This window comes from Halichoerus grypus, chromosome 1, assembly GCF_964656455.1.
Source record: "Halichoerus grypus chromosome 1, mHalGry1.hap1.1, whole genome shotgun sequence".
Classification (NCBI taxonomy): Eukaryota; Metazoa; Chordata; class Mammalia; order Carnivora; family Phocidae; genus Halichoerus; species Halichoerus grypus.
The window spans coordinates 128,134,585-128,161,969 of record NC_135712.1 but is presented as its reverse complement, the minus strand read 5'-3'; the positions used below and the strand labels follow the sequence as shown (position 1 = coordinate 128,161,969).

Genomic DNA, 27,385 nt, shown 5'->3' with positions numbered 1-27,385 from the left:
AGATGTCCACTGGGCCTCCAGGAGAGATGGGATCCCCTGGGGAGCCAGGACCTCCTGGACGCAAGGTAAGTTGAAAAGTCATAAATCACACCAGATCCTTTTCTAAATAAAAAATGCATGGAGTCGTCATTGTCCAAATGTGCATGCTTTCTGTCTTTGCACTTGGTAACTATTTTCACTGTTTTTCTGCATTTATGTGCTTAGAGATATGAGGGGGAAATGATTAAATATTAGTCACCATTTCTCATGAGATAAGGGTAATTTGAGAGAGGAAATGAAAAGTATTGGACTAAAATGTGATTTCTCAATTATTGGTGAATTTTATTTGCCCAGTCCTTGTCCTCTTCCTATATTCAATAAGTGGTTAATGAATGAAGGGAAGTGAGAGGAAATTAATAAACAGGGAATAAATGATCAAAGTTGTATTCACATGGAACTTATTTTCTCCAGGAGTTGGGTGGGACTTCACTGCATTTTTCCTTGGGTGTCTCTCTTTGAGAACAGCCAGACTCTTCCTGTTCCAAAGATGGAATTGAACATGTGAAATTAAAACCAATTCCACTTTGTTCTTTCTATTCCCAATCCAGACAGATATCTATATATATACACACACACGCACACACACACACATATATATATGAATGAATATATATATATATATTCATTCATTCACTTTTGGAAGACTGTTGGGATTGCCTTTCCAGATATACAGTTTGAGTCTGGTCCCTTTGTCATCCAACCAATGATGGAAACAGGAAGATTCAGTTCAGCTGCTGTTCAGTGGCCAAGGCAAAGTATGGGGTTGAGGAACTCTGTCCCTTAAGGATGGGCAGTTATAATAGATGGTTCAGCCTTATCTATATCTAAGCCATAAACCTGCTCCAGAGCTCTTCTTGCCAGTGTTAAGTATTCAGCTCCATCCTTAGATTCTGAATGACCCTTGTTGTCGACAGATGGGGCTGGAGGAAGGTGGCCTTTGGAGGTTTGTGTTCATCAAGCTTGCTAGATGAATGTTACTCTTAATTCAGCAATGAGGATCGTTCTACATGTATTCTTTTTTCCCTCTAACTTAATAAGAATAAAAACTTTAGAAAGCTTCACTTTCTGAGGTTAATGCACATTCTGGCTACTGATGAGTGTGTGCAGAGCAATGAGACTACATTTCTTTTGTTTCCTAGGGTGTGAAAGGGGCCAGAGGATTGGCTTCATTTTCTGTATGTATCTCCTGACTCCAACAGAATGCTCTGTACTCCGTTATATTTATTTTTAGACTTGAAGACCTGGCAGTCGGTTGGTTAATTCTTTGTTTTATTTTTGAACTGCAGATGTGTGAGCTCATTCAGTATGTACGGGACCACAGCCGTAAGTATCCTGCTTAAATTGATCACCCAAGTTGTCAAAGCATTCGTAGAAGAAGAGCAGTGAAGTCTGCACTCAGAATTGAGCCAATTTACCCGCCAATCTCTTAACATTAGAGATGTCACTGCATATATTTTGAGTCAACATAGATTGGTGACTATTAACTCCTTCTCTGACTGCCTTCATGTCTATTAGAACCTGTTCCAAGCACTAATTAATACTATATCTAGTGCTTTTAACCTAGGGAAAATTGAGGTATGAGGTCAGAACTCTTCTGATGGTGAAATCAATCAATGGAGAGTCACACTGAACTTTTAAAAATGATTAACACCTGACAGTAACACAGGATTGAATTCACCAGGTGTGAAAGCTAGCTGTGGATAATAAGGTGTCCTGATGGGTGGGAGCACTTACTTTGGTTTATTGTTTATTCTTTTCTGGAAAGGTATGCTTGATTACTTTTCATTGGAATGATTGATTTGCTTATAAAATTACTCATTTTGCTTATATATATTTTTTCTCTCTCCAAATTTTTAAAGCAAAAAGGCATTTTGATTTGGCAAATGCTCTTTTGAATTTGTTTTAAGACTCCTATAGCAGTGTCTTCTATCAAAATATATGTTAGCACCATTAAAGGAATTCCACATATGAGGGAAGAATTGACTATTTAGTGTTTATTTACAAATGTGTGATGACTTCCCAAATAAACACCATGAATGAAAAATTCCTTTGAGGTCTTTTAGAGCCCATTTCTATAGAGAGCCTTGGTCTCAAAGACAAACTTTTTAAAGCTTTGAATGCAGTGTTGACTCAACTCTACCTTTTTGTACCAAAATGGAACCACCCATGATGAAAAATCAAAACATATATGATAAGTCATGAAGCCTGGTTGCTTTGGGCTGACTTAATACAGTTCACTTTTTAACATTAGAGCCATGTGAACTATAATGACTCAAAGGTAGATCCCAGTGTGATGAGGCCCAATCTTTTATAATTTGAGAGGCTCAATACAAAATTATAAATCCAAAAGTAGGTACAAAATTATTTCAAAAGAAAGTGTTGTTTAGAACAGGAAAAGAAATCACAACCAACAACTTTTGCATATTGTAAAAGCACATGATCACGTGAACACATGGCTAGTCCCTTCTCAGGGTCTTGCACTGGGCAAATGAGAAGGTGAGATGTCTAAAGCAATAGAACTTTCTGCGGTGACGGAGGTGTTCTACCACACTGTTCAATATGGTAGCCACTAGCCACTAGCCTGTGACTTTGGGTACTTGAAAGGTGGTTAGTGCTACCGAGAAGCTGAAATTAATACATTGAATTTTAATTAAAATTTAAATAGTCACATGTGGCTAGTGACTTCCATATTAGACAGTGCAGACCTAAAGCATATTTATGCTTCATCTGCTTCAGAGTAAACCCACCTCTAATGTTTACACACACACACACACAAATACCTATCTGTACTGACTTATATATGTGCATATATATAAAATCCATATCTATAGATCTCTACATGGAGAAAAATTAGAATAAAGAGAGGTTAGAACCTTTTAACCTTTCCAAATTCAGTGCACCTCTCTGCACTGTAACGTTCTTTCCCAGGCAAAGGTTCTTTCCCTCTGACAGTTGGCTGCAGGCTACTGATTTACGGCTATATATTGTCCCACTTTTCCCATCCTGTCTTGTTTTTGCCAAGATGCTGGGATCCGTCTGCATTTTCTCCAGACCCTTTCTGTTGCCTCAATGTTTGAGTCATCTACGAAAAGCACACAGGGCAGAGCTTCTACTGCCATGATTTCCCTACACAGTACAGAACTTTGTTCTACCAAATAATAACCCAATCTCCTTTGTTCTTCTCCCCCAGCTGGCGGACATGGTGAGTAATCTTTATTTACAGCAAGTTATAATCAAGCTCCAAAATGTCCTACATCTGGAAAGAGGAGTCAAAACAATGTGTTGCCTGCCAAATAATATAAATTTTATCTGAGCTGTCTTTGCTGCCTCATACTGGTAGCACAGACCTGCCTCCAATAAATCACTCTGCTTTAGCTGAGTCTCACAGCTGTTTCTCAACCAAGTAGTTTGATTTTTTTATTAATATTTTAATGACTAACATTATACTATTTATGTTACCATTAGGTCTTTTGTAATAATATGTCTCCTTCCCTTCATTTTCTCTATTGTCTCTGTAGTCTAGTGGTTAAGAATTTGGATGTAACAGCAGTTACCCTCTTACACCTTTATACCCTATACCTTTTGTCTAAACCCATCAATCCATGCCCTCTGGTTGCATCTTCACTCACTCAACAAATATTTATTGAAAGCATATTATATACTAGGCACTGGGGAACAGGGCTGAATAAGATGGACATGATTCTTGTCTTCAGAAGCTTCCATTCCAGCAGAGGATCCAGATGATAAACACGTCAAAGAAATACAGCATCCTATAGTTGCTGTGAAAGAGATAAAGAATAGGATGCTCTGTCACAGAATAATGTTAGGGGAGGGGAGAGTTGCTTTAGGATGGAGGGCTCCTCTTTGAGGCAGTGACATTAGAGTTTGGACTGAAGAATAAAAAGAAGCCAGCTTTACAAGAGCCAGGAGAAAGAAGAGCAAGTGCAATGGCCATGATATAAGACGGACGTAGGCATTTCCTGGGAACTGCTGCAAGTCCAGTGAGGGAAGGGGAGATTGGCTTGTGAAAAAATGAAGCAAGCAGAAGCCAGGTCAAGCTGAACTTTTTAGATTCAAATAGGGAGGGTGGATTGTATTCAAATTGGAATGAGAGGGTATTAAAGAGTTTATTCAAAGTATTGAAGGAAGAACATGAGCTGATGAAGGATTTTTGAACACTTATTTGGGCTACTATGGAAGAGTAGACTGTAGGGGAGGATAAGTTTAAAGGCCAGAGGACTAGTTGGGAGGGTGTGGTGGTATTCCAGGCAAATGTGGTGGTGGCCTCTAGAGGGCTGCCATTGCTGAGCCTTAGGTACCTGTCAGTGGCTTCTCTTTCCCTGTCCTTGTCATCACCTGCTCTGTGCCAAGCAGTAGCCATCAGCATACGGTATATGGCCACAGAGCCGTACGAGGTCTCTGTGTGGTCATCTGTGCCTTGAGGAGGGCCTCCTACGTACCACCACAAGCCAGCCCAGCGTTCTTCAGAATCTTCTGGTTTCCTGGCAGCTTGCTGGATTTCAGAACATGTATTTTGCAAGTTGAATTACCTTTTAGGTGTTTTTTCCTGAAAACGTGAATTTTTTCATAGTTCAGCCAGTGCTGTGAGTCTTTTTTCTCCTTTATCTCTAAATTGCACCTGAAGCGGCATTATTGTTGTGCTGTTCCCATATGCAAATCACAGCCCAAACAAAAAGCTGGCAGAACCACGTTCATGTTTAGTCGTACTTCCACCCTTTATTGTAAAGTTGACATGACCTCAATTTTTTTTTAACATCTGCTCAGCCTTCTAAGTTAGACTCAGAGGCTAATAACTTAATGTCCTGTCTCCACTGAGAAGCACAGTTTGGTTTGGGGTTAAATGTTTTTTCTTACTGGTCCGTTAGCCTATTAGGTCAGAGAGTCCAGGACCAGAAGGAGATAATCATCTAGCACCAAGACGGGGACGAAGCTCGGCTGGGCACAGCAGAGGACTCACTTCTTGACCAGCCCAGGCCAGCCCCAACAAATCTGAGTTTCTGAGTTCTCATAAAGAGCTGGTAGGCCTCAAGCTGCTTTTATTATCTCTGATTCTGACTTGCTGGCATCTGAATGAGAGGAGGCACCCCTCCAAGAGAAGTGCATCATTAAGATTTTCTTTTACCAACCTACATTTCAATACCAGGAATCTCCCCCATTATAAAAGTTTTGTTCTTCCTGTACCTGCTGCAAAAGAACTGTCCTTTGTTTGCCTCTTCTTCATTCAGTCAACATTTATTAGAACCCTGATAAATGGCAGGAAGTAATAATCTGGCAGATCAGGAGAGACACAATCCCTGTCTTCACACTTCATGGAGAGGAAAACATTAATCAGATAATCAGACAAATATAAGGTGCCAACTGTGATAAATGCAGGGTACCGGGATTAAAATGAATGAATTGGGTTCAATAAATAAATCTGAAATTAACATTTAACGTTCAAGTTTAACAATTCAGTTTCTCTATGTAATAGGTATATTTATTGGTTAAATTTGCCTTTTTAACTGTTAAATAAAAATATATCCCTGAAAGCTTTCCTCATTCTTTTCAGTGATATAGTTCTCACAATGAAAAAGTCTGTAATAATAATTGTAATAGTAATGGCTGATATTAACTGAGCACCTGTCATGTGCCAGGCCCTGTTGTCCTAAGTGCTTTGCCTATGTTGGTTCACTGAATCCTCAATACAGGGCTTTGCAGTGGCTGATCTTAGGACTGGCATTTTACAGATGAGCAAAATGAGGCCCAGAGAAGATAAGTGGCTGGGACAAGGTCACATGGCTAGTGCAGAATCAGGTCAGGTCTCTAACACGCCTCTGCAGCACCTATTCTCCACATCTGATGCGTTGTTCTATATGCTGCACATCCATTCTCTTCTTAATGTCTCTGAAGTCATTAACAGCTTTTGGACCCATTCCTTCCTTAACTCCTGTTACATTTCCTTATTAAGTAAAAACATGTATGTTTTAGTTTAGCTAACGGTATAAAGTTCCAGCAATAAACATAATACCAGTGATCTAGTTTCTGTAAGTAAAAGGGCATATCCATGAGCTTTTGATTACTTAGAAGGAATTCGGTCATTAATTTACAAATTGCATAAAAACTCAAATTGAATGATACTTTCTCTTGGGCTTTATTTAAAAAAGCAAATTCAATTTTTAAAATAGCATTTTCATTCAAGATTTAAACATTTAATATTTCAACTGCTCATTTTAGCATTTAATGCTTATTTAAATATTTGCATATTTAACATTTAAAATTACTTTGCCCTCTATGTATCTTTTTATTCTTTTTTTAAAGATTTTATTTATTTATTTGAGAGAGAGAATAAGATAGCATGAGAGTGGGGAGGGTCAGAGGGAGAAGCAGACTCCCCGCTGAGCAGGGAGCCTGATGCGGGACTCGATCCGGGGACTCCAGGATCATGACCTGAGCCGAAGGCAGTCGCTTAACCAACTGAGCCACCCAGGCGCCCTCTATGTATCTTTTTTTTTAAAAAAAAATTTTTTTTAAGTAAGCATGCTACATAAGGTTTTCCTTTAGGAAAACCAGAATGCCCCGTGCATCCCACCGAATTGGTGTTTGCCTTGGACCAGTCTCGAGATGTCACCAAGCAGGAATTTGAGCGCATGAAGGAGCTGCTGTCTTCCCTGGTGAGGGGCATCAGGGTCCGGGAGAACAGCTGCCCGGTGGGCGCACGCATCGCTATCCTCACCTATACCTCTCACGCCCGGCACCTCATCCGCTTCTCAGACGCCTACAAGAAGAACCAGCTCCTCAGGGAGATTGAAGCTATTCCTTACGAGAGGTCCTCGGAAAGCAGGGAGATCGGCAAAGTGATGAGGTTTATCGCCAGAAATGTCTTCAAGCGAACGCTTCCAGGGGCTCACGCAAGAAGAATCGCCACCTTCTTCAGCAGCGGTCAGTCGGCCGATGCCCAGACCATTACCACTGCAACTATGGAATTCAGTGCCCTTGACATCATTCCAGTCGTGATCGCATTCAGCAACGTGCCCTCCATCAAGCGTGCATTTGCGGTAAGATGGTTAAGCCTTTCACATGACTTTGGGGGGGCGGGGGGGCTATATTCCAAAGCCTCTGTAAGAAAGTATTGAACTACACTATTTATTTCTGTGTGCCAGGAAGATGCGAAACCCTTTGTATGCATTACCCTGTTTAATTCTCACAGGTAGTATGTAAGGGATAGGTATAATTATTTCGCCCGCTTTATCAATGAGAAAACAGCCTGGAGAGGTTAAACTGTATGCCTGGGTTCACATGGCTAAAAAGTGGCAATGTCAGGACTTGAACCCAGGTTTGCTCTTCTAGTGCTTCTCCAAGAAACTCTCTGAGTTGCCTCTGGGTATAGAGCTACTAAATCAGGAAGGCCAGTAAACATTCATTGATGTCACTTATGTGGCCAGTTGCAATAGTTGCTATACAATGAAAACCAATTGGCTGATTTTATAACTTCACCAATCATATAACTATCCAAATTTTATAAAGGAAAAGACATCCTAGTTATTATAGCTTCTTTGGTTGGGAGGCTATATAAATAAACCACCTGGGATCAAGAGGACCTTTTTTGAGGTAAACTGACATATAATATTAGCTTCAGGTGTGCAACATGATTCACTATTTGTAAATATTGTGAAAAGATCACCACGACAAGCCTCATTAACATTATCACCGTACACAGTTATAAAAATTTTTTATTGTGAGGGGAACTTTCTTTTTTATTAAGTTTTTTACTTTAATTCCAATAAAGTAAATATAGTGTTATATTAGTTTCAGGTGTATAAGATAGTGATTCAACAATTCTGTACACTACTCAGTGATCATCATGATAGGTGTATTCTTTAAAAAAAAAATTATTTATTTTGAGAGAGAGAGAGCTAGAGTGCAGGGAGGGGCAGAAGGAGGGGGAGAGAGAGAATCTGGATCAGACTCCATGCTGAGCATGGAGCTTGAGGTGGGGCTTGATCTCCCAACCCTGCGATTGTGACCTGAGCAGAAACCAAGAGCCAGATGCCGACTGAGGCACCCTGTGATTGGCGTATTCTTAATTCCCCTTCACTTATTTCCCCCACCCACTCCCCTACCCTCCTCCCCTCTGGTAACCACCAGTTTGTCCTCTATAGTTAGGAGTCTTATTTTTTGGTTTGTTTGTTTTGTTTCTTAAATTATAAATATGAGTGAAATCATATGGTATTTGTCTTTCTCTGACCGACTTACTTCAATTAGCATTATACTCTCTAGCTCCATCCATGTTGTTGCAAATGGCAAGATTTCATTCTTTTTATGGCTGAATAATATTCTGTTGTATATAATACCATGTCTTCTTTATCCATTCATCTATCAGTGGATACTTGGCCTGCTTCCATAATTTGGCTATTATAATAATGCTGCAGTAAACAGAGGGGTACATATATCCCTTTGAATTCGTGTTTTCATATTCTTTGGGTAAATACCCAGTAGTGTGATTACTGGATTGTAGAGTAGTTCCTTTTTTCTTTTTTTTTTTTTAAAGTAAGCTCCATGTCCAGCATGGAGCCCAATGAAGGGCTTGAACTCACAACCCTGAGATCAAGACCTGAGCTGAGATCAAGAGTCAGATGTTTAACTGACAGAACCACCCAGATGCCCCAAGGTAGTTCTGTTTTTAACTTTTTGAGGAACCTCCATACTATTTTCCACAGTGGCTGCCCCAGTTCACATTCCCACCAACAGAGCATGAGAGTTCCTTTTTCTACACATCCTTGCTAATACTTGTTGTTTCTTGAGGTTTTGGTTTTAGCAATTCTGATGAGTGTGAGGTAATATCTCATTGTGGTTTTGATTTGCATTTCCCTGATGATGAGTGATGTTGAGCATCTTTTCATGTGTCTATTGGCTATCTGGATGTTTTCTTTGGAGAGATGTCTGTTCATGTCTTCTGCCCATTTTTAATTGGATTATTTGGGTTTTTTGGGTGTTGAGTTATACCAGTTTTTTATATATTTTGAATACATAGCCCTTGGGATATGTCAATTGCAAATATCTTCTCCCATTCAGTAGGCTGACTTTTGGTTTTGTTGATTGCTTCCTTCGCTGTGCATTAATTTCTTACTTTGATGTAGTCCCAATAGTTTATTTTTGCTTTTGTTCCCCTTGCCTCAGGAGATGTATCTAGAAAAAAGTTGCTACACCAATGTCAGAGAACTTATTGCCTGTGCTTTCTTCTAGGATTTTTATGGTTTCAGGTCTCATATTTAGGTCCTTGATCCATTTTGAGTTCATTTTTGTGTATGGTATAAGAAAGTGGTCCAGTTTCACTCTTTTGCTTGTAGCTGTCCAGTTTTCCCAACACCATTTGTTGAAGAGTCTGTCTTTTTCCCAAAGATTAATTGACCATTAATCATGGGTTTGTTTCTGGGCTTTTCTATCCTGTTCCATTGATCTATGTGTCTATTTTTGTGCCAGTACCATATTGTTTTGATTATCATAGCTTTTCAGTATAATTTGAAATCTGGAATTGTGATACCTCCAGCTTTGTTTTTCTTTTTCAAGATTGTTTTGGCTATTTGGGGTCTTTTGTGGTTCCATACAAATTTTAAGATTATTTGTTCTGGTTCTGTGAAAAATGCTGTTGATGTTTTGATGGGGATTGCATTGAATCTGTAGATTGCTTTGGGTAGGATTGACATTTTAACAATATTTGTTCTTTCAATCCACGAATATAGAATATCTTTCCATTTATGTCATATTCAGTTTCTTTCATTAATGTCTTACGGTTTTCAGAGTATAGGTCTTTCATCTCCTACATTAAGTTTATTCCTAGGTATTTTATTCTTTTTGGTGTGGTTATAAATGGGATTGCTTTCTTAATTTCTCTCTCTGTTGCTTCATTATTGGTGTATAGAAATACAATATATTTCTGTACATTGACTTTTGTATTTGTGAACTAATGGAATTCATTTATCAGTTCTAGTAGTCTTTTGGGGGAGTCTGTAGGGTTTTCTATATGTAGTATTATGTCATCTGCAAATAGTGACAGCTTTACTTCTTCCTTACCAATATGGATGCCTTTTATAACTTTTTCTTGTCTGATTGCTGTGGCTAGGACTTCAAGTATTATGTTGAATAAAAGTGATGAGAGTGGACATCCTTGCCTTGTTCCTAACCTTAGGGAAAGTTCTCAATTTTTCAGCATTATGATATTAGCTGTGGGTTTTTCATATATGACCTATATTATGTTGAGATATATTCTCTCTAAACCTACTTTGTTGAGAGTTTTTATCATGAATGGGTATTGTATTTTGTCAAATGTTTTTTCCACATCTATTGAAATTATCACATGGTTCTTATCCTTTTTCTTATTGATGTCATGTATAACATTGATTGATTTGTGAATATTGAACCACCCTCGCTTTCCAGGAATAAATCCCACTTGATCACGGTGAATGATTTTTTTCATGTATTGTTGGATTCAGTTTGCTAATATTTTATTAAGGATTTTTGCATCTATGTTCACTGGAGATATGGGCCTGTATTTCTCTTTTTTTTTGTGGTGTCTTTATCTGGTTTTGTTATCAGGGTATTGCTGGCCTCATAGAATGAATTTGGAAGCTTTCCTTCCTCTATTTTTTGGAATAGTTTGAGAAGAATAGGTATTAACTCTTTAAATGTTTGGTGAAATTCACCTGTGAAGCCATCTGTCCTGGAGTTTGTTTGTTGAGAGTATTTTTTATTACTGGTTTAATTTCATTACTGGTAATAGGTCTGTTCAAATTTTCTATTTCTTCCTGCTTCAGTTTTGGGAGGTTATATGTTCCTATGAATTTATCCATTTCTTCTAGGCTGTCCAATTTGTTGGCATATAATTTTTCATAATATTCTCTTATAATTCTTTGTGCTGTCAGTTGTTATTTCTCCTCTTTCATTTCTGATTTTGTTTATTTGAGTCCTCTCTGTTTTGATGAATCTGGCTTATCAATTTTTTTTTTGTCTTTTTCAAAGAACCAGTTCCTGGTGTCATTGATCCATTCTATTGTGTTTTTTAGTTTCTATTTCATCTATTTATGCTCTAATCTTTATTATTGCCTTCCTTCTACTGGTTTTGGGTTTTGTTTTTCCTTTTCTACCTCCTTTTGGTGTAATATTAGGTTGTTCGAAATTTTTCTTGCTTCTTAAGGTAGGCCTGTATTGCTATAAAATTCCTTCCTAGAACTGCTTTTGCTGCATCCCAAAGATTTGGATTATTGTGTTTTCATTTTCATTTGTCTCCATGTATTTTTCCATTTCCTCTTTGATTTCTTGGTTGACCCATTCATTGCTTAGTAGCATGTTGTTTAACCTCCATGTATTTATGCTCTTTCTAGATTTTTTTTCTTGTGACTGATTTCTAGTGTCATAGCATTTTGATCAGGAAAAAATGCATGGTTTGACTTCAATCTTTTTTAATTTCTTGAGACTTGTTTTGTGGCCTAATATGTTATCTGTTCTGAATCTGTTCAGAAGAATGTGTATTCTGCTGTTTTAGGATGGAATGTTCTGAATATATCTGTTAAATTCATCTGGTCCAATGTGTCATTCAAAGCCACCATTTCCTTGATTTTTCTGTTTGGATGATCTGTTCATTGATGTAAGTGGGGTGTTAAAGTCTCTTACTATTACTGCATTATTATTGATTACTTCCTTTGTGTTATTAACCGCTTTAAGTATTTAGGTGCTCCCATGTTGGATGCATAAATATTTATAATTGTTATATCTGCTTGTTAATGTCCTTTGTCTTTTGTTACCATTTTTGTTTTAAAGTCTATTTTGTCTGATACAAGTATTGTTACCCCAGCTTTCTTTTCACATCCATTTGCATGATAAATGTTTCTTCATCCTTTCACTTTTCAATCTGCAGGTGTCTTTTGAGGCCCTTTCCACCTTCATAATTTTCTATGAAGGTGTCAAATAAGCACAACAGAATTAAAATAGAGTATTAATCTATAAAGTATGGAAAGCAGTGCCTGTTTCCTGGAGCTGTTGTGTAGATGAAATGATGGGACACCATGCCTCAGTGCCTAATGCATAGTAAATATTCAAGAATGATAGTTCTTGCTCTAATTGCTATTGCTATTATTTATCTGCTTGATGATGAACTAAAATCTATTTAACAAAAATGTTGTTGTAAAGGAGCTGATGCTGCTATTAGTGTCATTGAACATGCAAATGGACAGGTTGATAAACCAGGCTCAGAAAGGAAAATGCGCATCAGTTAGAAAAGGTTGGGCCATGCCGTGCAAATAAATGAAGCTGCTATGAAACACAGCAGCTCAAAAATTCTGTGAGTAGATACAGTTACACACAGACTCATAATTCCTTCTGTTTATTGACAGCCCCATTGTCCCTTGGCTTTATTTAGTCACAAAACAAGAGACAATATCCTAATGCAAATAATTGATAGTACTTGTGATATAAACTTAAGTTAACACAGTTTCACCACCCACTCAAAGGTGTGTGCATAGCCTATAACTTGAGAAAACATATTTTGTTGGTTTGTTTTAAAATGCTTTGAGTGTTAACAGTCTCTCAGAGTTCCTAGTCAAATCAGCTAGAAGCTCTTTGCTCCTTTCTTGAAGGACTTTACCTCAAAAGAGCACCAATGAAGATTCAGATTCTTGACAATGACCCTCCAAAATCTGAGCAGCATTGGCTCCAAACACCTCTTGAGTAGAATTAGAGAGGCATACAGAAGTCAGAATTGGTGCCAAGGTTCGTTCATCCAGCAAATGCTTAGTGAGCACCTCGTGTATACCAGGAGCTATCCTAGGCTGTGGAGACACCAAAGTGGAAAACCAAAAGACCCACCCTCATGGAGCTGCCATTAGAGGATGCAATGAAGCAGGGTTGTCTAGAAAGGTTCAAAATAGAGGCATGTATACAAGTTGGTAAGAACCCACCACTGATATCTGGCATTACAGAAGGGAAATTATGTTACTACTTCTCCTTTTGTCCTCTTTTTCTTTCTTCTATCCATTCTGTTCAGTTGTGCTTCCCTACACTTGAACTGTGGTTTATTATTTCAGGAACAGAACTCAGAAATCTAGTGACAATGAATTTTTATTTGGAGGCCATATTTTAAAACCCTTATTTGTTTCATAATTATCATGGCGTTTCTAAATCTTGATTCGTCTGAGAGTTCAGCAGTCCAGTGTGAAATTCAGGCCCCATGCAGGCACATGCAGCAGCATTTGGAAACAGATGTTCTGACAACTGGCACTGATTTCCCTTAGCCCATGGACTGTGACCTCCCTCTTGGGAATTTCTCATGATGGTATCAACTGAGTGATGAGCTATTCATCCCTTCTGAAACAGAAGGCCATTTTTGACTGGAAAAACCTCAATCTCAGCTTTGTTTTGCCACCAGGTTTTCCCCTTTAAGTGTGTTTGGCAACTACCTCTTACTTCTGGTGAAATTTTACTTGCTGCCCATAAAGAATTCTAATTTAGACTGGGTCTCCCTATTTCTAATAGACTTATAAGAGATATCTCTTTTTCAGCTAGCCTTTTTTTCCTTTTTACTCTGCTGTTTAACATTGCAAATGAGAGAAACATTAAGTATAATATTGACATTACAGATTATTCTTGTGATTGGAGACAACTGAAATGGGAAGGGGGTTTAATGGGAAACCTTGGCATTCCACCTTGGAAAACCTTGGTATTCCACTGCAGAATGTCCCCATTTGTCATCACCACCCCAGTCCCAGCTCCACTGCCCTATCATCACAGCATCTTTTTTTTTTTCTCTCATACCACAACAATGCTCACCTTCCCTCCTTTCTGTTTCTTTCTTCTCAGGCTTTCCCAGACACTAACCATTCTTTTTTCTATATATTTTGCCTAGAAATCATGCCAAAAGCTTCAGTTACCACATATTTCCTCTGAGTCTCCCCCTCTAACCCATCCAGCTCATGAAGGCAAACACAGAAGAAAAGATGGGCAGAAACAAAGACAAGCCTTAGCGAAAGCCCCCACCACCTTTCCTCCTTCCCATTTCCTTCATTTCCTTCCCATTGCTCCTCAGTTAGAACATGGCCAGCCTACAGCTTCATTAGTGCTTACCACTAACATAGAGGGACTCACTGCCCTCAGGACCCCAGTTCCAAATTCCTGAGAGAATGGATCCAATTGGTTCAGATTCCCATTCCTGGTGCAATCTCCTCTGCAGAGGGATGGAGTCCCCCCCCGCCCAAACACACACTTAAACATGGCTGCCCAAGTCCTATCTTCATGGATAAAGTATGCAAAGGACACTTTCCTGAGAAAGAGTAGGGAAATGTTGTCTGTCCCATCTCTTAGGCATTAGATAAGACCATACCTATAACTTCCCCTCAGCCATCAATAGATCTGTGAATCTGTTAACTGACAAGCTAATTATTCTTCATTATTTGAAGCCTCCCTATTTTATCCCTGCTCTCCAGCCTCAAACTCCCCAGAGAGGTTATTAACAATGGGACTGAGCTGGAAGGTGTTGGGAGTTGTTCAGAGGAGAGCCCCTGGATGTGGATCTGGGTCTGCAAAGCTAGCTTCCATGCCTGGTTCATAATGGGAACTCAGAGACAGTTGTAAAGTACATTCTGTGATTTCACTTGGTTCCCTGGGACTTGGGGTGTGTGTTGGGGGGGGGTGTCCTCTGACCCTCTTCTTCAATGGCTTCCATGTCCACTGTCTTTTGATCAGTCCTCTCACCTTCCTTTGAGCTTCAGCTTCCTCATCTGTAAAATGGGCATGATGCACATAAGAACAAACTCACTGGATTGTTGAGATAATGAATAGGAAAGTGCTTTGTGGTCTCTAATGACCCACACAGCACCCACCCTGGGCCAGTACGTGCGTTTCAATTATGAACCCATTTAATGCCCACTCTATTCCTGTTAGGTTGTAGTGTGATTATCCCATTTTGTAGATGAAACAGAGACAAAAAAACCTGACCTACAGCTAAAGGGAACACCAGGGCTTAAACCCAAACAGGGCTCTTAGCCACCCTGACATGCGCTAGGCTTCCCTATGACCTTCTTTAGAAGGAGCAGTGTTGTACTCAAAAGATCTCAGTGCTCTGAACAATCCTGGGGGATTCCTGCAGCCCCACCCACTAAGCTGTTCTTTTTCTTGCTTCTGCTTCTTACAGATTGATGACACTGGCACATTCCAACTCATAATGGTTCCATCCGGGACCGACTACGCGCCAGCATTAGAGAGACTCCAGCGGTGTACTTTCTGCTATGGTAAGATCCATGGAGAGAATATAATTTGATCAGGCCTGTTAAGCACACTGAGTCACTGTTGGCAGGAATGGCTGGACCTTGGCAACAGGGGTACTAGTGGCCTTGGGAAGATTTCCCTGGGGCTCTGGGCTCACTTCCTCATTCTGCATGGTCCACAGATAGAGCCCCAGCCAGCAGGGCTCCTCCCAGGTATCCAAGCAGGAGGATTGCATTCCAGGCCCTCCAAGCTTCTGCAGCTTCCAGGAAACAATAACGATTATTAGAAAAACTCAGCCGTCTCATTGCCAAGGTTTTCATGCTATAAAGTATATTTATGTGTCTTCTAAATCTCAAACGTTCACAACCCCCCCAAGAAATGCTTTATAGTACAAGTGGGAATTAGTAGAAATCCATGCATTTTCCATTGCAAAAAGGCATCAGAAAGACTGACCATGCTGGTTTGTCCATTGCCGTGTTTTATACACCATCTATGGGCCTAGATAGAGAGGCGGCTGTGGGTGAGTATGCTGGTAATTTGAGTGTTCCAATAATTATGAAGACAGTGGAAGCCACTGAAGTCATCAGTGGGTGTGATTTCTAACAGTTGCCAGGCATTTCTTATGAACCATGCACTGTTCTAATTGCTTTATGTAACATTGGTGGTGGTGCTGGTGATAGTTAATGTTGAAACTATTGTGCTTATTCTGTTCCAAGCACTCTTCTCATTTTCTCATCCCACCCTTACAATCACCTTGAGACATTTGAACTATTACTAGCTCCACTTGACAGATGACAAAAATGGGGCTTAGAGAGATGAGATAATTTGCCCAGGCGGCACAGCCAGAGGAGACCCAAGAAGGCTGGCCTCACAACGCAGCCATTTATGAGTAACCGAGATCCCATTATTCTCCCTGGGACTTGGTATTTGGTTTTGAAGAAAATGATTGATTCCTTTCCTTCTCCATGTGTATTAATGAGATGCTAATGCTTGCCATGTAAGTGACCTCATAGGGAGGTGGTAACTCTGAGAAGTGGGATTGCTTCAGACACCCCTCTATTCTTTCTGTCTCCCTCTCTGCTTCCCTCTACTCATTAGACTCTCTCCTCCCTTCCCCTCCCCCCCACCTTCTCCCTTCCTTCTCTGCCTCCCTCCCTCCTTCTGTCCCCCTCAGTAGCACAGGGTTGGTTAGGCACTGGGCCTCCTACTCAAGGCAGCGGCTGCCTGTGCTGTGAGGGGGGCTTCCCACCCCAGCCTCAGCACGGCTTTCAGACACATCAGTTACTTATGTTACAGTCAGAAGTTGTACATGTGGGACTGGGGAGAGATTTTGGCCCCATTTCTTGGCTTAAATCCTTGTTTTGTCTCTGGGGCATATAAGGGAAGATATTTTGGCTGTCGTTTCCTGCAATTAAAAAACACCACAAAATTGAGCAAATGGGCAGCCTGCTGTCTCTGATTTTAGGAACTGCCTAGCACACAGGTGACTGTTCTGTCATTCGACCATTAAACATGGTTGTAGAATTGTACTGAATTTCTGTAAGGGAAACGTGACTTGTGCAAAGCCACATCTTTATGGAGTCCATGAGCAAGATTGAAGTGAGGAAGTTTGCTACATCCCCAAGGATCTGCATTCTGGTTTTCAACCTTTCATCTGACTGCTTTTATTCCTGCCCCAGGCGCACATCTAAGTACCAGCTGTCCACACGCTCGTCATTCCATTTCTCTTCTCTTTAGTTTTTAAAGAGGCGTTCTCAGCCTTAACCAGCAACTATTACTGAAAATGTCAAGATTGCAGAGGTTGGCCCAGGAAGGGTTTTCTGGGTGAATCTGACCCACCCACCTAACTGTGCAGAATTGAGGCCCGGTGGTGACTTAGGTAAGACCAGAGCCCAGGCATCCTGGCTCTTAGGCCAAGGGGCCTCCCCACTGCCACACCACATGACCTTGTCTCTCACAATAAACCCTGACTTCATATGTAGAAACTTCTAGAAACACTTGCGTATTGTTTGGCAGAATGATTTTACCCTCTTGTCATCAGTTTCTTCTGTTAAATTAGATTAGGTGACCTCTAAGATCCTTCCAGTTCCAAATTTTTTTATTCTTCTGAATATTCATTGTGGTCAGATTCAATGGAATTCACTCCTGTTTTATTACTACATATTCTTTTGATAAATGAGATATGCCTACTTATTAAAATGACCCCATATTTTATGAAAGCTTACTAATATGCAATATTTATATTCATGTTTTTAACAAACACATATTGAGCTTTCAACTAATAAGCACACTGGAGAGACAAACATGAGCTATAGCTTTGTCCTTAGTGTCCACACCCAGATGGACATTGAGTTACAAACCTTTATTTAAATTGAAGTAAAAGAATTCATTGCTTTTTTTCCCCACTCTTTTTAAGCATATTACATTTCATAGTAGAACAGCATGAGCATAATGATAAGGACAATTGGTTTAACCTGTATCTTGTCTATCTAGAGAGATCATTAGCTTTTATGTCATGATAAGGTATACTCTTATACAAGATAAACTGTCTACTTCAATCTTTATAAACTTAAAATACAGCGAAGATTAAGCTTCTGTTGAAAGCAGCCTAATTTTTAAAAGTCAAATGCCTTAGTGAATGGAATTCAAGACACCAACTGGGTGTAAAATCTGTACGTTGTAAATATAGATGCAAACTATGGACTAGGAAATCTTTTGTTGTTGATATCAAAGTCATTTAGTAATTATTTTAATATCAAAGATTATGCAGTTTCCAAATGTTAGAATATTTGAGATGCTATCTTTTCTGTCCAGTCTGTTTTAGTAGCCCTATGTGACTTTTGGTCTGCAGATGTATGCAAGCCAGACGCTTTTTGCGATCAAGCCAAACCACCCCCTGCACAGTCTTACGTGGATGCTGCTTTCCTTCTGGACAGCTCCCGGCATGTGGGAAGTGCTGAATTTGAAGACATAAGACACTTTTTGGGAGCACTGTTAGATCACTTTGAGATCAGCCCAGAGCCTGAGACCTCTGTCACTGGAGACCGGGTGGCCCTATTAAGCCATGCTCCCCCCAACTTCCTACCCAACACTCAGAAGAGTCCTGTTAGAACTGAGTTCAACCTTACCACCTACAATAGTAAACGCCTCATGAAGAGGCACCTGGAAGAATCAGTTCAACAACTAAATGGAGACGCTTTCATTGGTCATGCCTTACAGTGGACCCTGGACAATATCTTTTTAAATACACCCAATATGAGAAGAAACAAAGTCATATTTGTAATATCCACTGGGGAAACCAGTCACTTGGACAGGGAAACCTTAAAGAAAGAATCCTTGAGAGCCAAATGTCAAGGTTATACCCTATTTGTGTTTTCCCTTGGCCCTGCTTGGAATGACAAGGAACTAGAAGATCTAGCCAGCTACCCTTTGGATCACCACTTGGTCCAGCTTGGCCGAATTCATAAACCTGACCACAGATACAGTGTGAAGTTTGTGAAATCCTTTGTAAACTCAATCAGGCGTAAGTCATAAAATCTGTTCTTTCTTACACATTAAGAGTATTATTTGGTATTCCCAAAAGAAGGGTTGATGAACTGACATGGATTCTTGGAAATCTCTGTCTTCGAGGGCACTGCAGGGTCAGAAAGGAAAATTTGTAATGGTGGAGAGAGGAAACCTCTGATTCCTAGCATTTAATTTTCTGGCTCAAATTTTTTATGCCTCTGGTTCCTATGGAGAAGCAATCATAACAAGCAGCTGCTCACACATCTGTCTGCATAGAGCAATATAGTCTGGGGGTGTAAAGTCACCACCTGGATCTTGGCTATAAAGTAGAAACCCTTGCCATGTAACATTAACACACTGCCCTCCAATGGAAAGCTTCATCAGTTAACACACCAAAAGAGAGAGCCAAAGAAAAATTCAACAATTCTCAGCTTTGCTTTTTTACAAGTTCCAAAGGCAGAGTTTGAGGTATTAGGGGATATCATTTTACCTGTAAGAATGAAAGATACATCCTTGCAAAACTTTCTCAGCCTTGTTGATGACTTTTTATGATGCCAGCAATTAGTGTAACTGGTACTCATAAAAAAGAAACATGGGCTGTATTTCTTGGAGTAATTTTGCCTTGAAAGTATGCAATTCACTTTGTATGCAATGGAATGGGTAAAAAAAAAGCCATGTCCTACTATGACTCTGGAGGTTGAAAAATCGTCAGATTTCTGAACATTCTCATGGTGAATGAGCCCTTAGAGTCCAGATAAAGAAAAGTGAATACACAGGCTGAAGGACACCCAGTGTAGCTTACAGGAGATTCTGATAGAGTCTCAAACTTGTCACTGACATTACACAGTGAGACCAGTTAAGGTTGCAAAGACGGACTAATCACTATAGGTGAGGTCTAAGGAGCCTTGGGAAATTGTTGATGGTACTGATGTCATGTCCGCTAGTCCTGTGCTTCTCCAAATGTGAGTCTAGGACCTACATCATCAGCATTACCTGGAAGCTCGTGAAAATTGCAGAATTTCATGCCCTACTCCAGACATTCTGAACCAGAAACTGCATTTTTATCAAATTGCCAGGTGATTCATATGCATGTTATGGTTTGAGAAACACTGGAGCAACAAGCTCCTAGAATGAAATTTATGTGGATGTGTTTTGGAATAGGAAATCAGAAAGAGGAGCTAGAAAAAAGAAGGGCAAAAAAGGGGGGCCAAGAATCATTCCAAAAAGTAGTAATTACAAGGCATTTGTAAGGGTAAAACAAAAGAACACTTTGAAAGACTGAGAAACTTGTAAAGAAACACTGCTTGTGAGGCAAAAAAAATTGAAAGAACATTTAAGATGGAATTTCCTTCCTCAGTCCCCCAAAATTCTTTGTGGTGTTTCATGGTGATTAGTCAAATCGTACGAATAGATAAAAATGACACCCCATTACCACCCAAGGAAAGGAAAAGAGATGTTTTAAGAATTACTTGGTGTAGGTGAGAGAGATATAAAGTGCTTTCAGAAAACTGTAACTGTGACACAATTATACACTACTTTTCTAGAACTTAAGGATCTAGAAATCTCCCGTCTTTGAAATACAATTGTAAAAGTAGAAGTTGAAAAAGGCTTTAACATAATCATATAGCAAGCCCACAGACTCATGCTCATTCAACAACAACGCATATGTATCAGGTACCTACTGTGAGCCACTCACAGTGTGGGTGTGAGGCTATCTTTTTTAAAAAAACATTTATTTATTTTAGCACAAGCTGTGGGGGAGGAGCCGGGGGTGGGGGGGAAAGAATCTCAAGCAAACCCTGCGCTGAGCCCAGGGTCCAACACAGGGCACAGTCTCAGGACCCTGAGTTCATGACCTGAGCCAAAACTAAGTCGGATGCTTAACCAACAGAGCCACCCAGGCGCCCCAGGTTGTGGGGGTACCAACGAGTGACCAAACAGACACCGTCCCTGCCCTCCGGGGGGTTCTAGTGCAGCTCCCTCTCTGATTCTTATTTAACACCATGCTGTGATCGAGGTGGCCATCGAGCACAGTCCACATCCGAAATAACACATTTTCTAAGAGAAACAAAACTGACAAACAACCTGATGCTTAGAACTAAGATAAGAAATAAAATGCACAACATCACGGTCTAGGGCCATTCAGTCTAGAATCACACAGTCTATTCTGCAACAGCAGCTTTAGAGACAGTGCTATATCACAACCCAGGACGAACTTGCTATTTAATGACCCTGATCACTAAGGAAGAGATTTAATTGTGTTTACCAAGTCTGTTCAATTTAATGCTTCAAGGAAATAAATGGTACATTTTTTGAAGTTTCCCATCAAAAATGGCTTTTAAATGTTTAAATTTTGTGGGAAGGGGCATGCTTTGTTATTATAAAAAAAATCAATATCCTTCCAAATGAAGTGAGCCACTAATGAATTAAACCCAAGATGGCACTATTGTTACTGTTGTTAATGACACAGAAACCACAAAGGGAATATCCCTTTCCCTTTGCATTTTGATATTGCAAAGGAGCAAACAAAAAATAATTATTCTGAATAGTTCATGTCAATTAGAGACCAGACTTTAGGACTAGCTCATAATATCTCCTCTAACGTTGACCAACTTTAGCAGCTAAAGGCATCTTATTGAAAAATAAGTTGAATGCTCTGCCTATAAATTCAGCAGAGATGTATTTTCTAAACCCAGTTTTAGAGACTCTCCTGAGAAACCTGCTCTCATCTCAGTAGGCCACCTTAGTTGGTATCTTCCTTTGATGAATATCAAAAGCAGTGAAGTGATACTTTGCATACAGAGCAGATTGCTGTAATGTTAATAGTTATGGATAAGAGACTCATCACAGACTTTTCTCTTCCTAGGTGCAATCAACAAATATCCACCCATAAACTTCAAAATGAAGTGCAATAGACTGAGCTCTACAGATCTGAAGCAGCCCCCACGGCAGTGGCGAAGGTATTTTCAGCTTGAGAGAACTTGATAAATAATGTGCCCCCCTTTCTTCTCCTCATTCTCTATAATTTCTTCCTCCTCCTTTTCTCCCTCTTCCTCCTTCTCCATCCTATTTGGACAAAATCTACAGGTACCTAATATTAAAATATAATTTGGGGGAATAAGAGATAATAAAAAATGACCAGGTTGATCTGAAAAACAACCAGAGACTTTTTGAAAGTGGAAAATCTAAATGTGGAACTAAAACAACCAATGGGACACTTGAGTGGCAATGAGCATAATTAATGACCAGATAGTGGTTTCTAAATATCATTCCCCACTCAAAGGAACCAGGGTTTCTTGGAGAGAGAAAAGCTAATTCTAGACTGTAGCAGGGAAAGTACAATATGACTCTCAAAGATTTATTATGCCGGAAAGCAAGGAAGTAGTAAAAAACTAGCAGTGTCATGTCAAAAGGACAATGGAGCTATCTTGAAAAGATTCCTACTGGCCTGATTTTGGACAGTTTAACATCAGAAAGAATAATGGTAATGGATTATAACAGAATGAATTTTTAAAATACACAAGTCTATATAGAGATCCGAAAAGGGAGGAGGGTAGTGAAAGTTCTTTTTTATAGAAGTATGGAGCTAATAAATATAAAAGAAAATGGTAGACTTAAAAAATCACCAATTTGTGAGGTGCCTGGGTTGGGCAGTTGGTTAAGTGTCCAACTCTTGATTTTGGCTCAGGTTGTGATCTCAGAGTCATGAGATCGAGTCCTGTGTTGGGCTCTGTGCTCAGCACAGAGTCTACTTGGGAATCTCTCCCTCTTCCTCTGCCCCTCCTGCTCATGTACGTCCTCTCTCTCGTGAATAAATAAATCTTTTTTAAAAACCACCAATTTGTAATCTCCAGTGTAATAATGGAGTCAGATAAGAATCAAGGAATGCTAAAACCACTGGGTGACAGGTTGTTTGGGAACAGGCTATTTTACAGTCTCCCAGACCATTCACATATTACTAACTTATTAATTACAAAGAAAGGAAATATGCATGTACATGGTAAGATCTGGCAGTTCCCACTGTGGCCAAGATTTGACATTATGTGCTTCCTGAGGTGATGCAGGGGGAGATACATCACCTTGAATGTAAGATTCTTGCAGGGAATGTTTGACCCAAGTCTCATAATGAGGAAACCATTAGACAATTCCAGAATATGGAGTTTTCTTCAGAACAGCTGACCTAGTCAGAGGTTTCAATGTCATGAGCAGCAAAGGGGTTGTGGGGTACTATTCTAAAATGGGAGAGACTAAGGAGACATAACCATCAAATGTAATGGTGTGAAACTTGACTGGACCCCAGGTCAGAAAAAAAGCTCATATAAATGACTTCTGGTGAACAACTGGGGAAACTTGAGTATGAACAATATGTCAGGAGATATTATTGATTCATGTGAATTTCCTTATGTGTAGTAATACTATCATGTTCATATGAGAGAATGTTTTTGTTCTTGAGATAGGTATATTGAAGTATTTAAAAGTAACATGTATAATATCTGCAATCTATTTTCAGATGGTTTCCCTAAAAGGAAATAGGATGGGGTTTTATGTGTGTGTGTATGCACATATATGAGTGTATATGCATATATGGATGTGTGTATGCATGTGTGTGTGTGTGTGTATACACACAGAGTAACAAGATGGTAACATTTGGAGAACCAAATAGGTGAGAAGTATAAAGGTATTTATTTATTCATGGTTTTGTTCTTAACAAGATTCTGTGAATTAAAAAATAAAACTCAGTGGATGAATTAAACAGAATAATAGACACATCTAAAGAGAAACACAGTGAACTGGAGAATAAAGCTGAAGAAATCACTCAGAATGCAGAGAAGATAAATGTAAGAAGTTTAGAGACAGAACAGAATGGAAAGATCTGTATCAAATTGGAATTCTTGAAATCAGATAAAATAGAAATAATAAATGAGATAATGTTCAAGTACATCAAGAGATGGTCACTTTCAAGAACTTATCAAAGATATGAATTAAAAGATGAAGAAAAGACAAGGTACAACAGGGAGGATAAATAAAAAGAGCCATTAGACGTGGCGTGGGGGAATGCAGACATCAAGCCAAATAAAAAGGCAGACTGAAAGAAAGAGAAGATGATCTACAAAGAAACTACAATTAGGTTGGCAGCTGGATTATCAGTAGCAATAGTGGAAGCCACAAAACTGTTAAGAACTTTTAAAGTAATGGAAGAACATTTTTATCAACTTAAACCAACTTTAAAAAATAATGGTATAACAAAGATAATTAGGATAAACAAAAAACAGTTCACCACAAAGACCTTTGCTAAAGGAACTTCTAAAGTATGTACTTCAAGAAACATAAAAATGACTATGGAAGGAAGGGCTGAGATGCAACACTAATAAATGATCAAAACTTGACAATATTTAGGAAGACCTAAATGTTAGATTTCTAAGCAATAGTAATATCTAATTTGTAGGGTTACAAAAAAGCCATACTTGTTAACAAAGGTATGAAAATAAGATATTTGTAGGCACCTGGTGGTTTAACAGAAAAAAACTATTGTACTAAGACTATACATATTAATATTATTTAAACTTGAGAAAATATATTGGACAATAAAATAATCTTTTATTTAAAAAAATGAAGTTGAGCCTGAAGGGTAAAAAAGGTAGTACTGAAAAATGGGACAATAATAATAATACATGTCATGGGGAGGTAAATGGAGTTAAGGGCTCTAGGAACTTGAATTGTTTGGGCTGGCTACTGAAAAACTTTAGACTCTCTTAAAAATGTATTAGAAATTGTGATGGTACCTGTGAAAAAGAAAAATGGAATGTAGCTAACTACCAAAACTGTAGTGCAGGAAAATGCAATAAAAACAAGAACATAAATATTTTTTTAAATAAAAAGGCAAGGGGGGGAGGACAAGTAGAAGGCACAAAGTAAAACAGCAGAATCAATTCCATTTAAATATATCAGGAGTCATAATAAATATCGACTAAACATGCCAGTTATAGAGATAGATGGACTTAAGAAACAAAATAAAATCCAGCTATAACTTGCTTTCAATTATAGAGACACAGCCACAAAATAAGGACATGGAAAAGTTGGAAGTAAAATTATGAAAAAATATACCAGGCAAATTAAAAAAAAATCTGGAAACATAATATATACTGCTATATGCAGAAGATGATATATACAAACCTACCAGTAACCAGAACAATAAAGCTAGAATATAACATTAATATCAGGTAAAATATTCTCTTTAACAAAACAGTATTATGGGGATAAAAAGCCACCACATGATGACAAAGTGTTCAATTCATGAAGAAGATATAACAATTCTAAATTTCTAAGAGGGTAATAAAATAATCTTAAAATATACAAAGTAGAAATTGAAAAACTACAAGGAGAAATTGCCGTCGAACTATCATTAGAGTTGGAGATTTCGGTACACCAGTTTGAATAATCAGTGAGGCAGACAAAAATGAGTAAAGATATTAAAGATTTCATCATAAATAACAAACTTGATTTAATAGGTTCATTTAGAACCCTGCATAGAAAAATGAGACATTCTTCTGAAGAGCACATGTAACATTAACAACTAGTTGAATCAAGGTGGAGAGTTCACCAGGTGTTCGTTGAGCAGTTTTTAACTTATCAAGCAGGTGTCAACAAAGCTCTAAGAACTAGTGTCATACAATCCAAATTGATCAGAATTCAATTAAGTTAGAAATTAATAAAAACATTTTAAAAATCCATACATTTTTAAATTAAAATCACATTCCTAAATAAGGTAAAAAATTATAATGAAAACTTTAAAATACTTAGAATTGTATAATAATCAAGATGTTATATGTCAAAATTTATGGGATATGTCAGAAGTCATAATTTAGGAAAGTTTATAGTCTTAATTCTTGTGTTAGGGAAATTTAATAACTCTAAAAGCTAATGAGCTAAATATCACTTTTGAGATACTATAGAAGAAGAAGAAAAAAAAAAATATATATATATATACCCAAAGAAAGGAATCAAAGTATAACTTAATATTTTTTAATTATATTTTTAAGAGTATCAATAAAGGCAAAAGTTTTTATTTTTTTTAATTTTATTTTATTATGTTATGTTAGTAACCATTCATTACATCATTAGTTTTTGATGTAGTGTTCCATGATTCATTGTTTGCATATAACACCCAGTGCTCCATTCAATATGTGCCCTCCTTAATACCCATCACCAGGCTAACCTATCCCCTCACCCCTCTGCCCTCTAAAACCCTCAGTTTGTTTCTCAGAGTCCATAGTCTCTCATGGTTTGTCTCCCCCTCCAATTTCCCCCCCTTCCTACTGTCGTCTTCTTTTTTTTTTTTTTTTTAACATATAATGTATTATTTCAGAGGTACAGGTCTATGATTCATCAGTCATACACAATTCACAACATTCACCATAGCACATACCCTCCCCAATGTCCATCACCCAGCCACCCCATCCCTCCCACCTCCCACCACTCCAGCAACCCTGTTTGTTTCCTGAGATTAAGAATTCCCCATATCAGTGAGATCATATGATACTTGTCTTTCTCTGATTGACTTATTTCGCTTAGCATAATACCCTCTAGTTCCATCCACGTTGTTGCAAATGGCAAGATTTTGGGGTTTTTTGATGGCTGCATAATATTCCACCGTATATATATACCACATCTTCTTTATCCATTCATCTGTTGATGGACATCTTGGCTCTTTCCATAGTTTGGCTATTGTGGACATTGCTGCTATAAACATTGGGGTGCATGTACCCCTTCAGATCACTACATTTGTATCTTTGGGGTAAATACCCAGTAGTGCAATTCCTGGGTCATAGGGCAGCTCTATTTTCAACTTTTTGAGGAACCTCCATACTGTTTTCCAGAGTGGCTGCACCAGCTTGCATTCCCACCAACAGTATAGGAGGGTTCCCCTTTCTCTGCCTCCTTGCCAACATCTGTCATTTCCTGACTTGTTAATTTTAGCCATTCTGACTGGTGTGAGGTCATATCTCATTGATGTTTTGATTTGGATTTCCCTGATGCCGAGTAATGTTGAGCACTTTTTCATGTGTCTGTTGACCATTTGGATGTCTTCTTTGCAGAAATATCTGTTCATGTCTTCTGCCCATTTCTTGATTGGATTATTTGTTCCTTGGGTGTTGAGTTTGATAAGTTCTTTATAGATTGTGGATACTAGCCCTTTATCTGATATGTCATTTGCAAATACCTTCTCCCATTCTGTCGGTTGTCTTTTGGTTTTGTTGACTGTTTCTTTTGCTGTGCAAAAGCTTTTTATCTTGATGAAGTCCCAATAGCTCATTTTTGCCCTTGCTTCCCTTGCCTTTGGTGATGTTTCTAGGAAGAAGTTGCTGCAGCTGAGGACAAAAAGGTTGCTGCCTGTGTTCTCCTCTAGGATTTTGATGGACTCCTGTCTCACATTTAGGTCTTTCATCCATTTTGAGTCTATTTTTGTGTGTGGTGTAAGGAAATGGTCCAGTTTCATTCTTCTGCATGTGGCTGTCCAATTTTCCCAACACCATTTGTTGAAGAGACTGTCTTTTTTCCATTGGACATTCTTTCCTGCTTTGTCGAA

At 38.7% G+C, this 27,385-nt stretch overlaps 1 protein-coding gene across 1 annotated transcript in view; it reads left to right on the top strand.

The window, feature by feature from the left end:
* LOC118535906 (collagen alpha-6(VI) chain) overlaps positions 1-27,385 on the top strand; it is a 107,910-nt gene that overhangs the window by 72,600 nt on the left and 7,925 nt on the right. Inside the window, exons 28-35 of the mRNA XM_036092544.2 lie at positions 3-65; positions 1,179-1,214; positions 1,326-1,362; positions 3,230-3,241; positions 6,601-7,094; positions 15,218-15,314; positions 18,143-18,814; positions 21,665-21,758. Coding sequence (XP_035948437.2) covers positions 3-65; positions 1,179-1,214; positions 1,326-1,362; positions 3,230-3,241; positions 6,601-7,094; positions 15,218-15,314; positions 18,143-18,814; positions 21,665-21,758 — 1,505 coding nt within the window. The remainder of the gene's footprint in view (positions 1-2; positions 66-1,178; positions 1,215-1,325; positions 1,363-3,229; positions 3,242-6,600; positions 7,095-15,217; positions 15,315-18,142; positions 18,815-21,664; positions 21,759-27,385) is intronic.